Source organism: Temnothorax curvispinosus, unplaced genomic scaffold (genome assembly GCF_003070985.1).
Source record: "Temnothorax curvispinosus isolate PA1 unplaced genomic scaffold, ASM307098v1 QBEX01002996.1, whole genome shotgun sequence".
Classification (NCBI taxonomy): domain Eukaryota; kingdom Metazoa; phylum Arthropoda; class Insecta; order Hymenoptera; family Formicidae; genus Temnothorax; species Temnothorax curvispinosus.
This window is the reverse complement of record NW_020212776.1, coordinates 218,364-237,235: the sequence shown is the minus strand read 5'-3', so window position 1 is coordinate 237,235 and position 18,872 is coordinate 218,364. Positions and strand designations below refer to the sequence as shown.

General features: G+C 41.5%; 1 protein-coding gene across 4 annotated transcripts in view; it reads right to left on the bottom strand.

Moving 5' to 3' along the window:
- LOC112452151 overlaps positions 1-11,117 on the bottom strand; it is a 194,474-nt gene extending 183,357 nt beyond the window's left edge. The window contains exons 1-2 of one of the 4 annotated variants that reach the window (XM_025012227.1): positions 11,057-11,117; positions 9,866-10,653 (exon numbers count right to left, since the gene is read on the bottom strand). In XM_025012227.1, the coding sequence (XP_024867995.1) occupies positions 9,866-10,139 (274 nt within the window). In that variant the 5' untranslated portion in view covers positions 10,140-10,653; positions 11,057-11,117. Of the gene's footprint in view, positions 1-9,865 lie in introns of all 4 variants that reach the window. The other 3 variants (XM_025012228.1, XM_025012229.1, XM_025012226.1) reach the window with 3 other exon arrangements.
- Positions 11,118-18,872: the final 7,755 nt, after the last annotated feature.

Below are 18,872 nucleotides of genomic sequence, written 5' to 3'. Positions count from 1 at the left end.
GGATTGGCTACACATTGCTTGAAATACGAAGTCACAACCGTTATTGTCATTAATTTTGGATTATTTAAGCTATATATTTTTCAAATATAATATGAGAAATTAATACTACAATATATTTAAGATATTTGCATCTCGAGGCAAATATATCTTGAATATAGAGGTATATATATCTTAAATATAGGTATCTCTATAATATAAAGGAGCTTATAAAACGAGGTTAATTATCAATTTCGATAAACGACCGCAGTCCCTAATGTAATACTATATGAATACTATTTCGTGAATTATCGCTGAGAAGAATAAGAGGAAAAATATTACGAGAAAGATTTTTCTATCGCTAAAAGTGATACTCTCTCAATATGCAGATCATAGAATTCTCAAAATATCGCTCCATATATCTTCTGTGGACATTTACATGCACTACTGCACAATTTTTTTTGTACAAATTAATTGCGTGCGATCTCCGTATCCCCGAATAAATTTATCTCCGGTTGCCGCCTCTGGCCGTCAAATTATCACGGAAATATCTCCCCTCGGACGAATCGTTTTAAATATTTCGTGCCGCGATCGCGGAACGAAAATTCCGGATATGACCACCCAGTCGATGCGGGATAGGCGTCAACCGTTCTTCTCCCCCGACCGTTTCGAATCCCGTCATGAGCCGGCATTGAAAGCGCCGGCAGCGCAGGACAATGAAAGCTGTAGGAAAAGGGCTGGCTGACTGGCTGTTACCGCGAACGAATTTGCATATACCGCAAACGGGCCACCCCCGTATGCTTTGAGGGTTTACATGTGTCGCGGGTTAATCTCGTTTCGCACGTACAGTGACGGTTCTGAGCGAGGAGGGGGCGTCAGACCTCCCCGGCCGTGTCCTTCGCTGCTGTTCGTGTCAGTCAGTATTTAATCAGCAATGTTATTTAATATTGGTAGGGTTGGCGACGTCACCGCGTGCGTGTGTGTGCGTTCGTTAGGTACGCGCGGCTTCAAGAGGCAAATCCTAACTGGCGATAACGTCGCTGGTAAAAGCGCGACAGCGAGTGACGTCCGGTATGATTTTCATACATATCACGTGCGGCTGTCCTAGCAAAATTCCGATCGTGTCAACGAAACATCGACGAGCGACGATCTCGAAGAGACAGCAATGATTTTAGATTTAGCAAATCCTTCGGTGATCTTTGATAAGTTTCTTTAAGAAGAGTATATAATAAGTAATCTCAGCATGTAAATACACATGTAACTGACACTACTATACGATATAATATATTCTACGTTGTTTCCTTCTAATATTTATTTCTTAAAAAATAATAAAAATCTAATATCTTAAAAATTAATCTAATAGATTAAAGAATATATTAAAGGAAAGATATTATATCCAATTTACCTCACGATATCGAAAATTAATAGGAAATTTCAAACGGTTATTTAACTGGCGCCTCTACTTTGTTTCACGCACACATAGAGCGCTTTTGACAAAAGAACACTGCCTGCCCGTGACTGGAACGAAGGGAGAACGACATACCCTACATGACCCTCGCCCAAATCGTGCCACAAACATATATAAACGTGCGAATTGCGGGGAAACTCGGAGCAATTTCATGAGCGTATAAATAAATTCATAGCGTGATGGTCGGATAGGCGAGCGAGTACACGCACAAATGTCAGCGAGTAACGTGTTTCTGGCGGCGCACAAGCACTCTGCTGGTTTTAGCGTAAATAGGCGCGTACACATACACACATGCATACACACACAAAATCCTTGAATTCGCAGAACAATGGTAGCCGATCGACGTATATCGCGGACCCCCGATCGTATCCACTTTGTGTGACGAATATTAATGCCGTTTACATTGGAACGTACGGACGTTCATGACTCTTCGCGATCCGTTTGTGCGCAATTAAAGCGGATAAGCCAATAGTGATTAATCGGTCTTGTAAATGCGAGAGTGATCGCAACCGCGAGTTTACTTTAAATCTTATTTAACCGTCACGTTTCTGCATTGCTGGTAATTTCAAACCGATATTACAATTTGCAATAAATCGATGTTGTTGAAAGCTGAAAGAATGGTAACGTTGCGTTATTTCAAATATTTAAATTGTAGTTTACCTTATATCCCAATCATCTTTCTCGAAAATTAATCAGAAATTTAACGATTGCCTTGAACTGAATAAATATCATTGACTAGAAAATTAGTAAAATTTAGATTAATCAAGAGATCAAATAAAGATATATCCGAGAAATTAACTATCCGAGAAATTAACTAGAATCAGTCAAAAGATTGAGTAGATTGGTAAAAAATTAATTAGAAAATTAATCGGGATTTAATTAGCACATTAATTAACAATTAATCAGGCAAGAAAATTATCTAGAACATTACCTAGAATATCTAGAATATTTAACTGGATAACCAGTTAGATAATATGTATACATAATGTTTAATCATATTTCTTATCTCACGAAATTTGATAATCTAAATTCAAATGAGCTAGCTTTTCTTATCAAAACGGAAATTCGTGACACGCAGTGGTCTTGCGAGACAAGAAGACGCAACGAGGTGTGTTAATTATCCAGGTGGCAGTGTACACTTGATGCAGTGACCGCAGACTTAATTCCAATTATGCATATGCCAATGCTGATTCTCTTTCGGGTCGACAGACGAGTCTCTATATACGGCGAGTCTATCTAATATTTGCGGCCGGTGACTTTTTAACAAGCCGCCGCAATCCGTTAGTTATCCCGGTTCAATCAGCTAACGACGGTGGAAGTAGAGCGAGAACTCGATCGCCGTAACCGTTAACGAACTCTTCCCGAATGGAACCGCAAGAAAATATCGCCCCGCCGTTGCAGAGCGCTGGAAATTACGTATCGACGTTTTTCCAGGTTTCTCGAAACGAGATGAACGCTCGCGAATCGTTTTAGCGCGTATATTTATGACGCGAAGATGCGGGGTGATACGAAAGTGCGAAATGCGAGGCGAGATGTCAGACGAGTTCGTGTTCGTGTATATAAATCGAGAACTTACTTAAGCGAAACAACACACAATGCATCTCTATATGCGTTCATCTTGACACGTAATCCGATATAACAGTTTGCCGTCAATACAGAGGTCGTAAAAATACCAAATCGCAAAGTGGCGCGCGATTATATTGTACTCTTGCAGTAAAAGAGAGGGAGAGAGAGAGAGCATCTGTTCAGAGGATAAGGTAAATTCCAATTTAATTGGTGCACGTAGGGTGGCGCACGAATATCTATATTGTGCAGCCTGAGCGTATCCTATTCCGCTATTCGGAGGCTGCGAATATTATATTAATGTAATATTTCGCAACACCGGTGTGTTTAACAATTTAATTTCGATTAAATTGTATTCTATAATATTCTATAATCATTTAAAGTCTAAAATATAATGCCTTTATATTATAATATTTCCATTAGATTTTTAACGTACTGTGTCGAAGTGATAATCTGTTAAAAAATTGAAAAATTTCCGAGTTTAAAAATTCCAATTCCAATATCACAACAGCTGCTTTGAGCAGCATTAAATATTGCATTTTTGAGCAAGTAATCCCCCAAAGTATATAATTTACACTTCTATCATTCTGTTCGTGCTGCGAGATTTACTTTTAATCGGATCGCACAAAGTGCGCACTCAAGAATAACGCAAAAAAATAAGTTGATTATTGCGAAGTTCATTACGCCTGCCGTGACTCATTCGATCGTGATGTACGTAATGTGTCTGTCGCAATATCCGGTGTCTCCGTTGTGACGGAAATAATTTCGTCGCATTTAGTCCGTTTGCCTGCCGTTAAGAGACTGTGCAGAGAACGCGTTCGAGACTTGTAACGTACACGCCGCGCGCCTTGGGTGCGTCTTAATCTCCCGTGTAATCCTAGCGAGTCACTTTGTACGGTACGGAGCGGAGCAGCCTGCCGTCTGAGCAAACTACGATCGTACTCCTAGCTGCCGGGGCGAGCGCAGCGTGAACGTTGCGAAACTGTAAACACTCCGCGCTATTGTTTCGTCTGCCGTTTGTAATATTAACGGCAACATATTGTGAGTCGCACGGACCTCCCCGTTTACCCGTTACAATCCCCCCGATGCGCGACGGGTTTGCGAGTCTCTCCGTTCCGAGTCAAGCAAGATAGCGAACGATATTTTATATAGAGATATAATAGAGCGTATAGAATGCCACACCGCTCTATTACGGACTTTGCCGACTAAATTCGGACCATATTTCTCTTTGACGAAAGTTCGATTTCTCTCTCTCTCTCTCGCATGATCCTGTAATTTTATGTCGTTATATAAGCTCTTATTTTTTAATAATTTCACAAACAATCGATTCCATTTTAATCAAAGAGTATTAGAGTAAAGTGGGTTTCAAGATACCCTTCAATTATAAAACAAATACGTATTTCGATTTTTTTTATCAAACACAACGATACCAAAGTAATGGCCGTTCTATGCAAATCGCGACTTTTTGCATAACGTCCGAATGAATGACGTCGGTGACGTTACCACGTAAAATCGTTAAAACACGAGAGGCTGGCACAATAATATTATACATTTGCATAAAACATGATATTATATGAGTTAAAAATATCACGTATCTTTTTTTGTAATTATATATGGAAAGGTAAAAATTACGACGCGCGTAAAACTTATGTTACCAGTTTGTTGTAGAAAAAACAGGTAAAAGCGAGGCACAATTATTCATTAAATTAAACGCCTTTCCGTCCACGGCATATACTATTGTTATAAAAATCTCACTCTGTTCGATTAGTTTAACCGAATCCATCCTCGTCGCTCGCAGTTTACATTCCAAAGAAACTTCGTTAATAATTCGCGAGAATTTCGTAATGTAATCCACTTTATTCTAGTCGCGGCATGCGATTACACACGCACGCGCACACATACGGACCGTCGCATTACGGGACAGCTTTTAATTTATAGTTTCGCGACGCGGGCGCAATCTGATGTCCGCAGGCTAATAAATTTTCCATAAAAATACCTCGCAGACGTGGCCACCGGAGACCGCCGGACCACTCACTCGATCATATCGCGTTTCAGCTTCGTGAAACTCCACCGCACGCTATCGGGCATTATCGATACGCGTCCCCTCCGTGTACCGTCGAGCAGCTCTTAACGTTATAGACAGAGGAAACTCGATGCGCGACCGCATCATGTCGTCCGCCAAAATTTTAGAGTCACCGCGGAGTGCGGACGCTCTTCCCTACAACACTGACGCGAACTCCGCGCCTGTGTCTGCGAGTGACGTGCAATACAAAAGTTATGGCGAATACAATCCCAAAATACCGAACATAATTTTAATAATAACTCACTTTATGAGTAATTTTAAAAAATAAAATTCTGCTGACATGAGAGGCAGACCTACCTAGGATTAATTAAAGCACACAATTTAATTTTATATATTTCTTGTAAATTTTTCGAGGAAATTCTTCGAGAACTAGAAATATTTTTTATTTTATTTTCTAGAGTCAAAGATCGAGAGTGCTTTGAAAGAGTGAGGCCTTCTCGGGTTCTCTCGCCAGGTTACGCGGCGGCCAATCTTAGCGCGGACTGTTTCACGAATGAAAATTGATAAAACGTCCACGTATAATTCTGGCCTTACGAAGCACGGGCGAATCACATATCGCTTCTCGCGCGGGATAAGAAAGGATACCCGTGGCGTTACGTGACTCCTGTACAGATAAAACGGTCGTACACTCTCGCGGAAATCTCGCTGCGCGCTCGCTCGCTCTCGCGGTTTCCCATGATATTCGCCTCCCCTCGAATGCGACGCGATGTTAATTTTAATAACGCGCCTGAGTTTGGCGGCTCGCGAAAGCTGCCTCTACGAATACGCGCTTATACGCCGGTAATTCGGGTGTTTTCCCGCAGATCAACCCTTTCGAGGATGACATGGGAGAGACCTCTGATTCATGCTGAAAGTGATCACACTTAATGCACACGGTGTCATAAGTAAAACTATGAGACGAAATATATGATAAAATATAATACCATATCATCCATATTTACACATATATATCGGGTTAATTGATAAATTCATTCCTAAGTAATCTTGAAGCCAAGTATAGAGAGAAAATCGAGAAGATACTGAAACTAAATAGCTATTATTTTGTAACGAATGAACAGAATGAAATGAATTAAAAATGAATTAAATATTATTGTTTTTTATGACGGGCTTCTTTTATAATCTATAGTATAGCATTTAATTCATTATCCACTCATTACAAAATAACAGCTATATGTAACTTAAACAACTCGCCGATTCATATTTGTATATAAAATATTATTAATTTCTTTTCAATAGTAAAAATTTATTTTCCGTAGAAACAGATACTCGCGAATATATGCGCGTAATAAAAACGTGTCGATTTATATACGAAGCTGACCTAATGTAATATAATTATACTGTACGAATTATTTATAAAATTTAATTAATATATCCTAAAGAATATTATATTACAATACGGTATAACCGCAACGCATTGCAATATAATATCATTTGTACATTTCGTCGAGTTTCATTAATGAAGCAGTATGATTACCATAAATTCAGTTGCCACTGATCTTCGTTTCGTTGCGACAATTTGCACGGTTCATATTACGGCATCGACTCAACGACGCGTGCATGAGCACGCCACATTTCAAACGTGCAAACTAGTTATAATAACCAACCGACAAACTTTGTACAAATATCCGGCTTGACGCAGTGTATCGTTAATCCATTGGCGAATCGTAATTTCGCCGAAACTACAGCCGTCGCGCGAAGCCGCGATAATATCCGGCACGTTTTGATTGTAATTAGGTGACGAGCTTTGGGGAATAAAGTCCTATTATTTCCGCGAAATCTATACAACATGAAAGAGGATAAAAGCTAAAGTTTGTTAACATCTTTTAAATATTAAATTAGCTATTTTATCTGTATCTGCTAATAATTCAGCCAGATGAACTTTTACCATCAGTATTAATTGATCAAATATTAACTACGAATATTAATTATCAATATTAACAGTATACTAATCGTATATATATGTATACAAAATAGATTTTTGCTTTTTTCATTTATTTCATCTTGTAAAATGGGTATAAACTTTTATATTAAAATACGAATTGAATACTATTATCTTATCTACCACATACATGTACGAAACAAATGTACAATCATATTTTATTAGAAGAAGTAAAACATAAAACTTAAAAATCGTGTTATTTTCCGTGAAATAAGCGTGAACTTCACTCAACCCATTTACCGTTCTAGCCGATAGAGTCTTTCGCTCGGTTAATCATGTTGCACTTTTATACATGGCGAACGTTCGGCCGAACGTTTTCGAGCGACATTGTACGAGATCGTCGTCCTTTTACCAGCGACGGCCGATGGATTTCGCGTGGCACGAGCGATCGTTGCGGACGCCTTTGATCGGCCATGCGACGTTTTTTTAATCGCGTTAAACGTTCCATCGTTGCCCTCAATCATCCAACGAGCTCCCGCGCTCGTCAAGTCTCTTTCCTCCAGTCTCGTATTTTCCCCATCCGTCCCATGTCGGTTACGGCCGCGGATCCGACCTTCTCGATTCTCTCTTTCTCTCTCTCCCTCTCTCTTCTCATCGCGAGACACGCGACACGTCCGTTGTTTAATTAAAACCAGATCAAAATGACGTCTTCCGGTGGAGCTCGAAGCCTGTGCTACACGAGACACGACGGCTTTCAATTAATTCAACGTCGGTCCCGCTGGACGATACGCCGAACGATAACGACGGCGCACCGATGTGATTCGACGTCCCGTGGACGTTGCGAAAGAACTTGCAAGATAGCGGACCATCCATGTCTGTCTTTCGAGCGGCGGATCGCACGAGCCATATATACGTCTTGGTGGCGTTATTTTATTTAAAATGAATTCTCTCTCTCTCTCTCTCTCTCTCTCTCTCTCTCTCTCTCTCTCTCTCTCTCTCTTGTACATATAAAATACCGTTGGTTTAATAATACGGTTTCTGAAATTTACACGCGATTCATATTCAGACCTCGTGCACGATAAAAGGGGCGGTAGGTATAATTCCATTGTTTGCTGCATAATTTCCAAGCGAAACGTTCAATATAGAATGTCCGAAATAGCTTTTTATCATCGCAAAATGTGCAGCATCGGCGATTGCGAAACAGTACTCGTGATTGTTTATTGTCCTGTACGCGTATATTTTACACTTTACAGATGTGTGTGCGTGCGTATTATACGAGTACGCAAGCATTAAGCTACGTCTATCGATTAGATAACTATATCGTTCTTTGCCTTACATAATGCAGCTACTCGAGACGAGCACACAAGAATTGTTTGCGCGCGATATTGCGACGTCGTGGAGGAAATTTACATTAACGTCTTTTAGTTCGTCTCGTATACACGGTGCACGATCACATAACACGAGATCATCAATCGAGGCGCGTTCAAACAATATGTGTGACGAATGCAATTATATATATGTATATTATCGGTAGCGCGCTTTCATTCTGGTATGTCAATATTAATAAAAATAAATAAATAAAAAATTACTACATTCACGTGTTAATAATAATAAAAAGTATTTAACAAATAATTCGAACATGTAAAAAAGCGCGACAAAAATATGAATTTCTTCTATATTCCGAAATTACGCTAATTGCGCCAATTATTTCGTTTTATCTGTGTTGACATCGGGACGTCGCAATCGCCGCGTTACGAAGAAAAAGAGTAGAAAAAAATATTAAAATTTTTCTCGCCGGTCACTGTCTGAAATTCATCCTTGACGCGGCGCAATCCGAATGCGAGAAACGAGAATCGGTTGGGTCACTGCATCACTTGGTATGCATCTTCGTCTCCCGGTATTACTTAGGCGATCTCTTAAATCCTGTACGCAGTTACGGCGGTCGGTCACCTCGAATACAAAAACCGACGGGGCGCGGCACGAGGGGGGAGGAGGCCCCCTCCCCCCCCCCCCCCCCCCCCCCCGTCTCGTCTGCGTCGTACAGTCCGATAATCAGAAATCGGCGCCAGAGGGCTGATTGCTCGGAGGGCGAAAAGAGCGAATTCCTAAGGCGTGTGCCACGATCGTCGGCAGCGTCGATTACCCCGATTCGCAATAGAATATTTCGTGGATCGAACGTGGGGGTATAATTCGCCGACAGGCACGTTTCTCCCACAACTCGTTCCAATAACGGCCAAAGTTGGAAAGTCGAAGTCGCGGCATTGGGTTATGAGGTATCGACAGCAGAGGATGAGCGACGGTTTTCGGTCTCGTGCATCCGAGTACAAAGACTACAAGTAGCCTTGTTCTGCGTTAAAATTGAACACGCGATCTTCATAATATATGTAACATAAGTAGAAGTAAACGTTATAGGAAAAATGTCCTTCATATACTGTCACAGAAGTGAAAAGAGTATTTCTCGAAAATAATGACTAGAAAATCCTGGCTATAATTAAAGGCGCAGAACTTTGTGATTTTAATAACAGACCTTCCTTTTCGATATTTACTTTTTCATCGATTATTTATTATATTAAAACAGAAAATCAGTTTTTCTCTCTATATCGTTCGGAGGCCAATCTTATATTTATTCAGGAGTTATGTAAGATCTTCCGAATTATAGGGGGATTCCTAAATCCAAGTATTAAAATGCTTTATTTATGTCTTTTAGTGCAAGAACGACGTGTAAAAACTCGAGGCAATTTATCAATATATCCCGCTGTTCCCTTCGAGCCATCTTATCCTCAGAATTTCAACTTAGAAAGTACGCGCACATATATACGCACACTAGTTGTAACCAGAAAGATTTATCCTCCGACTACATCGACCAAGACGCTCACTTGAAAGAAGGAGCACTCACCCTTGCTGGTTAATGCTGCCGCACCGACGAATTGTATGGCCAGGACAGCGCCAACCAGAAGAAACTTTCCGGAACCACCGCGCTTCGCCGCAACCGATCCACATTTGACACCGGATGACCCCTTCGACGCTCGGCGACCGCCGGTCCTCATCCTGCTCGCCCGAGGATTGCATCGACGTGATCTTCTGCCGCGATCGTCGCCGCCGCTGCCGCCGCCGCCGCCACCACCGCCGCCGTCCAGTCGAAATACCGACGTCGTCCCCATCACGGCCATAACTGATCACTGTTTAAAATCCTTCCCTCGATCAGGTTGCTCCGAGATGCAACGTCACTGGCGCACAATCTCGAGGACCTCCTCCGCGTAATCCTTTAATCACTCGGGGACCAGGGTTGACGCGGCAGAGAAATTTGACAGGGCGCCGGGCGCTCCGCGGCACGATCGTCACGGACCGACACAGTCACACAATCCAAACGAAACACACACGGGAGCGCACACTACGGTTGCCACGTTTGCGAGCTGTTCCAGCGCGCTGCAGGGCACACGAAAACAACTCAGTTACTGCCTCCGATACTCCGATCCCGACAAACGGGTGACAGGTTGGCCACTGTCAAAACAAAACGCCGAAACCGTCACTTGCAACCGCCGCGCGAGTGGCGCTACACCTGGCGCGCCTTCGCGAACTCGCTCGGTTCCACCTAGAACTAACCGCGCCGGGCGTCTCCGGAGGGCAGGTCCTCCCCCATAACGGCGACAGGTCTCTCTCGTCGTGCCCTGGTCGAACGGGGCGCTACGCGCGGTAAGACCGTGAGAAAGAGAACAGAGAAAAGAAAAAAAGGGCCGGAAAGGCTAGCCCTTCTCGTGCTCGCGGCTCTCGATCTCGAAAAGCGCTCCCAATTTTGCGATTTCGGCGAACGCGACTGCTCGCGTTGCAACGCTGTTGTCCTCCGTGACAGAGAAGAGGGGGGGTGGGAATCAACGCCGAAGAAGGAGAGGGGGGAAGAGGAAAGTCACTCGCGCGCGGGTGGGCGGGTCTCGCCGTGAACCCTTGAGAGGGTTGCGGGGGGAGGGGGGAATGTCGGGTGACAGTAGTGGAGAACGAGAAAGAGAGACGGAGAGATAGATATTTGACGGGTGAACAGAGAGAGAACGATAAAGAGAGAAAAAGAGAGAGAGAGAAGGTGAGAATGTACACTGAAATCGCGATCAAAGCTGCGTATTGAAACCCCCAACGCAACGTGCTGCCGCGTCGAGACGCCCGGCGCTACTGAGGCGAAGGAGAGCCCGTTCTGCCCGTTCGGGGGTTGCTGCCGCTACGCGAGGTTGGGAAGGGGTGAGAGATTGCGGGGGCGCAGAGGGATGATGGCAGCGCGGCGCGCCTCGGATATTCTCGCTTCTCTCCTCTCTCTCATGTCTCTCTCTTTCTCTCCTTCTCTCCTTTCCCTCCCGCGCACCTTCTTCTTCGCTCGTTTTTCCGCACTCTCCCCTTTGTTTTATATATCGAATTTTATATTCCCGGGCTCTTGATCTTATTTTATTCCGTGTAAAATTATTTATATTATTCCGCGCAGCCCCGTGTGAATCCCCGGTACTTCCGTGTTTCTCCTTACGTATCGTTCACTCGCGATTCCCTTTATTTTGCGAGCCTGTACTGGCGTTTATATTCTTCTCTCGTTCTCTCACTTGCTGTTCTTGAAAAATTTGATCTCAGGATAATTAGTGGATTCTTCCTTCCATTTGCTCTTTTCATTCCATTCTAGTTTGCCATGTCAAACGCGAATCGAAATACAATGCAAGAGTGCAACGCGGTACCTATCTAGGAAAAAAAAATTCTCGTTCGTGACATACAATGCTTTTGGAGCAAGAGAATTCGATTACGCGCCACGATAGAACGATGCATTGCTTTATGCGCTCTGTGATCGAAGCTGAATAAATTTTCGTCAGAATGCGTGGCATTCGTGCACATCCCCACGCGCGCTGACAAGCCGCAACTGTTTTGCATATTATTATTTTTTACCTCCCCCCTTTCTCCGCCTCTCATCTCCTCCTCTCTGCGTGGAATCCAATCGTGAACGGGACGACGTTTCGCAAAAGCGAAATTAGCGTGCAGCAACAATATTGCTCGCATAGAGAAAATCGTCGAACAATTTGCGGATCGCTGGCAACGAACGCTGGCACTCAATGTCGCCCATCGTGATTGACAGTCCTTCTTTCTTTTTTCCCCCCTCCCTCGCTACGTGTAACAATGTCGATAATTAATCGTCGACGTAAACGTTAATTAAATACATGACAGATACAGAAAGCGGGAAATGAGACCAAGTTGGTGCGATTCGTGACGAATTCAATAGCGGTTGTTAGCTGCTCGAGAGAGCGCGACGCCGACGCACTTCTGTAATTTTTCCGTAATTATGCGTAACGATATCGCTCAATGGCGACCGACGAAAAAGCGACGGGACAGTAATCAGGGAGCGATCGAAATCGGATTATCGGCATCCGATCAATCGACAATCACGTCCGGCTACGGTCGCTCGCGCCGTGTATACATTGCGCATTGCGCGTGTTGACATGAATCCGACGGATAGCAGATAGATAGCTAATTTCGCTCCGTGATTCGCGTCTCGAGTTCGAGCATGAATAAACAATGTTCGACTGTACGACGATAATGAATTAAATGCTCCCCAATAAGCCACGTTAATTTCGAATGAGTAATGTCAATGCTATTACATTTCTTTTAAATAAAGAACATTTCTTAGAGCACACTTGTCGCAATTATAATGTCGGTATTTAATTTTATCCTAAATGCCGAGATATGTATTTTAGCCTTGGCTGTAATACGCGTGTAATGCATTTAAATTTTAAATAAAACTTTATAGTTACTTCTGCGTATAAAAACGTTATTATATGTACGTTTAGAAATATCATATACTTGTTGTTAGAAGAGGAAGATTTGTAAGTGTACCTCGAGTGTATATATGTCAATTCTAGATATATTACTAGGTAAACGACAGGTTCTCTAACGCATCCGGGGGAGAAAACGTCACCGGCGGAAATGACTCTGAGGTCGTTTGTTTCCGTTTCAAATATTAAAGCGTCCAATTAGTCTGATGGTAACGTGAACTTGCGAAACCGCCGTCTACTCGGACAGTGCATTAAGCTTTGTCCGCGTACTACAAACATTGCGGACGCGAGCGCAGAACCAAAGAACAAAACGATATATAGGGTGCATCAGAAATCCCACATAGTTTCCTTCCCTCCAAAAACCTATATACACTACAAGCAAAACTAAAAAAAATAGCGGCTATTTTATATCGCCGCAGGTATATCGATTGTTTTTGTTTTAACAGGCGATTAAAAACTGAAAGTTTTTAGAGGGAGAAACGTGTTACGAATGTAAATAGGGATAAAATATTATTGTCTAATCGATTTCAGGTACTTTTTTAATCTCTTCTTTTTAAATTTTGTTTAAGATTTTACAAGATATTTAAAAAAATATCTGAAATGCAGCATAACGTCTAATCAAAGGAAACTTGTCAAGAGATGTTATTGTGAAGAGTTAATGAGATTGGACGCGACAACAAATTTATGAGGAAATACCGCGCAACTTCTGAGGCACTCTGCATCGCGGGATGTATATGGGATGACATCTGATCTCACGGAAAATCAAAACTCGAGGTCGCGTATGCTTTGCTGGAGCTTAATGCGCGTCGCCCGTTTCCGCCACGCTGCTGAAAACGCTAATTCTCGTCGTCGTGCGCCTGTTGTAAAGAGGCACACGACCACGATGGTCTCCGAGGAGACTAGAAAAGAGGAATGAAATATTACACGAAGTCACGGCCGTGGATTGAAATGAACGACGAATTTCGTGGACGGAAAAGCGAGCAGCCAGCTTTCATCCGGTTACATCGCTCAATAAATGTAATGTGCTCCGTAACGAATTTTGCTCAGAGTAACAAAATATTTCTAAACAAATTATGAGATCGAATTGTATTTAGTACATATAATTATAAAATATTAATCTGGATATATTATTAAATATTTTCGCGAACACTTTGTACGACCTATCGTTTGTCTTTCTACTTGCCCGTATGTCTGGTTCGGTTCGTCCGTTTCCACTGTCCGTCACTTCATCGCGAAAGATAAAGTTTCTACGTGGTACATCAATTTTGTCGGAGAATCTGTAGTTAAATATAAATAAGGATGAATCTGAGTCGCTCTCTATAATACATCAGACGCGGAAAAGTTAGATTTTAAGTGCTTTTCTTGAAGTTTTGCGTGATAAAATATATCAATAGTTCTGAAAGTCAGGAAAATCGAAAGATGGACAACGATAAAACGGGTCTCTTTATTTCTTTTTGTTTTCTGTCCATAAAAATAACACGTGTAAGATAAAAGTTTCTACCTCTTCTCTCCAGCGAAAGTGAGTGAAAATTTGCGAGAATTCTTTTGTACGACGCGTTAACCCGACACGCGAGGAGACGCGTCGCGACGCTGAAAATTCGTGAATTACACGTTGCTGGCGTTGCTGTCTGCCGATTCGCGCAGACGTAATCAACCGAGAAAAACGCGCCATGTAACTTCACGAGAGGGACGACGATCGATCTTGAATAACTTAAGGATCTCCGAGGAATCCTTCACGCCGGCGGAGAAAGCGCGAGCAATAGCCCGAAGTTTGTCTGCAACTTCAAAAGACTTCACGCCAACACCAATCGAGTGTCGCAAAGTGAGCTTTGCGAGCGCTACTTTCACACGTTTATCGTTGTGAGAATCACTTCTTTTTTTTGCTCTTGCTCGAATTTTTTCAGCGAAACGCTTGAGGCAGTAATCTTGCACATCTTCTACGGCTTTTGACTCGAGATCCGCTTCAATCGTGATAATTACGGAGTTCATTACATTAGGTTCATTACTTTCACATGTCTAACATTAATTATAGAATTGCGCATTTAATTGCTCGTCCGGTTATTTTATCATTAGTTTAATCGCTTAATACGATCGTGCGCGCGCGCGCGTGTACAGATGCACCCATTGGCAATGCGGCGTGTAAATCGCTGAAAATTTGTAAATACCACGTTCAATTACGCGCATCAATTATTTTCTAATCAAATGGTCGCGTAAATAACATATACAAATAATAATGCGCGTACGATTTTAATGCGGATTAAAACGCGTCAGTAATGGCCGGAAATAACTGGTCGGCGATATTATTTTGATAGAGACATTTATTAACGATGCCGCTAATGAAAAGCTAATTAGTAACTATTTGTGCGCGCGCGATCTATAATGCGACAAAAAACAAAGTAGCCGCGCGAATCCAATTTTTACGTATTCCATATTTAATTCCATATTTAATTTAACATGAGCTTTTCGGCAAGTTCCGTTAATTCGCTAATAGCCAATTAAACGTCGTGCTATGAAATATAGAAATGTGCTTTCGGATTGATTCAATATATTACGCAAAGCGAAGGTGTTCTCTTTTTTACACGAGTAATATAATGCCAGCGTGTTAAACGTGTCAATAATTGCAGAGAGAAAATACGCTGCCATGTTGATTAACAATTTGCGACATAGTATGATAAACAACGCATCCAACTGTGTTTTTTTATGAAGGCAGATTTTATGAATAGAAGATGAAAGAGTAGCAAAGGAAACAGCCCTTTTTTCGTTGTAAATTTCGCGAAGATTGAGAATTTGTATAAATCGAATAGGTCACGCATGAAATAACGGATTTCTTGCCGTGATCCAAACACAAATTTATAGCGACTCTTCAAAAGCGTATGGCTTCCGCCTTCAAAAGCGCATATCGCTATGCATCTCACGGAAACGACAAGGAGAGCATTCGCGAGTCTTTCCATGTCAACTTTACGTCCGGAAAGCAACTTCGAGAAATACGAAAAAGTTCCACGACATCGATTTGTATATACATATTTTGCGATTAATTTGCAAATGGAAAATGATGCGCCTTTTAATATTATACAATATAAGATCTGCGGAAGTTATATAAATTGCAAATATCACTAGTTTTAGCATTAAAGCTAAATCTGATTAATTCTTGCAATAAAATAGATTTCCGAAGAAATTATAATTTGCATTTTTTAAAATTTGCAAAAGTAAAAAAATTTACAAATATCTAACCAAATCAAATTACTAGACAAATATTATAATTCATTAATATTTAAAAATGTAATCTAATAATTTGAGACTTCACTGCAGCTAATTATAAGATATACCAAAGAATTTCACGTGAGATAACTATCAATTATCACGAAAAAATCGCTCCTCAATCAATGATAAATTTATTGTTTTTGTGTCACTTATTTTTCTGCAGTTGACATTTCTATGAAGCAGATCCAGCACGCGCGAGGAGTGTGCGGCCAGCAAAAACGATCTTTTCTGGAGATCTTTTCTGGAGACATCTGCCGCGCGATTGTTTTAGTCAGATCGAATTGGATATATTTTTACTACGTGCGAATTCGTTGTGACGCACGCTCACGTGGGACGGAACGAAATTGCTTCAATCTTTAATGGCAGCAAATTCTTCAAGAACCGTGTGCCTGTCTGTGCGCGCGTGTCGCTGTGTTAGTCGCCTCGATTTTTCGTTTGTACTGTATTGACAGAATCGATACCTCTATTTGATACCTCTATTCTCGCTGCCGAAAGACAAGATTGTTCACAACTTGTTAAATTAATAGAACGTAATTAGCGAGCAACTTTTTCGATCATCGCTCGGACGCTCATATTGAGTTGCATTATAACCGCATAATGGCTATTGTGATAAAGTCTCCGACCAGCAATTAGAGCGTAATTAGCGCTTTAAAATCAGTAATTGAGTAACGAGTTCATATTGGCATCGTAATAATTAATTTGCTTTCTAATGTAAGATTTATTGGACTGTGTGTTATCTTTACAGGATCTTAGCAGTTTTAAAAAGATAAAAAATTTTAATTCAATGTGTGATGTGTTTTATACAAGTCAAAAATTTGAAAAATAATTTAAGCTGCATTCTTACACGAAATGACGGCAAAAAATTACTTCCCACACGGATATACAACAGTTAAATAAACTTATCTTTCACGATGCTGCTATCAGATCCTGTTGTTCCACGCGAAGAATCTTCTTACCGTCTCGGTCTCGAGTTTTCGTAGACCTTTCGTAGACGAACGAAGTTTGCCCGCCGAATTTCGCAAACGGCGAAAGTCGCACAAAGTCCATTGCGAATTTGGCACAGCAGATGCTCACTGCGAGTATCACACAAGACTCAACGCGAATACTTCCTCTTCATCTCCCTCCGACCTTCTATCTATCTCTCTCTCTTAGGAATACTTCCGTCATTCGCTGACCCGCGAGAAGCCAGCTGTCGCGCCAAAGTTCAGCAAGACAAACGGCTATTAAGAGAGGCGAAAGTTCACGCGGGAGTCGCTCGTCTTCAGACAACGCAACAACATCGAACTAACTGTAGGAAAATTAAAATTTTTCGACCGAACAATGACGAACTTCTCTCTGCCACCACTGCGAATAAAATAGATTGCGATTAATAATCGCAATGTCAACTGCATGTGTTCAATAATATTATTGTAAATCTTGTTGTTAAAAATTGGAATGCCATTAAAAGCACAAGTACATAGTAAATTTTCAAATTAATGGCAATAATTTTAACAACAGATTAATATATTGCATGTTAGTCAGCTCTCTCACAGAAAAAATTCAAAATTTGTTTACAATTTTCTAACGTTTAAGTTAATCTTGAATAAAATTTTGTAGAATCTTTCCGTTAATTCTAATAGGTCAAATAGTAATTTTATTATATGCATATTTTAATGCTAATAATCTTACTAAAGTCAGTACTCAGTGTTAAAAAATATAAAGCTCCCGAACAAGTAAACTCAGTTTCATTTTAAGTGAATAAGTTTAAACGAGTACTTCTTGCGAAAAACAAGGTCTAATTTCGCTGGCATCACGTATCGCAGATAATACGAGTGGACGTTGCGCCGCGGAGAGCTCGGAAACGTCAAAGAGATTTTACTCTCATCAGAGTCCACGCTATGAAAAAAAAGTTGTCCGGCGTTGCTGGACGTCGCATAATAAATCTCCTTCAAAGCGCATTGCGTTCTTCTCATTTTTCAGGACGTAATCGTGGGACGTAACGAATGATTTTCACGCTAATCGGAAAAAATTCTGGCGAATCTCACGTCGAAGATTAAAAAGCTTATGAATACACAAAACGTCTCAACACGTTCTTGAGATATTCTCGTTAAAAAGTTATTACATTGTACGTGACATTTAATACTGTGTTCTAAATAAATCAAAATTTCTTTTGTCGCAAATATTGCTTCGTTAGTCAAATTGAAGGTAATACCACACATTATTGATTTAATTCTCCAGACGCGCTTCAGAGAGTCCCGAGCTAATTATTCCAGAGTGCAAACATAAGTAGCTCAGTAATAGATGAGCGTTTAAATGCACTTGCAGTAGTTCGTTTCGTTTCTGCTACTATTCCGGCCTTATTAGAATAAAAGCGCCGCCGCCGCCGCCGCGCCGCATCGCGCGCGGAAATTAAGTGGCGCGAGCCGTACTTAACTGGTTCCAGGCTGAAAGTGCTTTCACGTGTCTCCCGGCGATCTTCGAAGGTGAGTTTATTTACGACACCGTGGCGACGCGGGCCAGGGGCATGCCGAGCACGGTCCCGTAATTTCGTATACGACCGAGAATGACCGCCGCAACCGTAAATAAGCGACGACGAGACAAGGGTTTCTCGCGTGCGAGAGAAAAAAAAATAAGAGCCGGCTGTGCACTTAACAAAAGTTACGCCCGCGTTTTCGTCCTATCGCACGTATTCTTTCGCGATCGATAGCGATCCTTCTTGCCTAGTTCAAATAAATTAACGCTGTTTACCAAGCGTAAAAAGGATCGGCGTAAAACGCTGCTTCAACGAAGCATGATACGGTTTTTGTATTGTTAGCATAGATGCATCGATAAACAACCGATGGCCAACCATTGAATCGACAGTATTATACA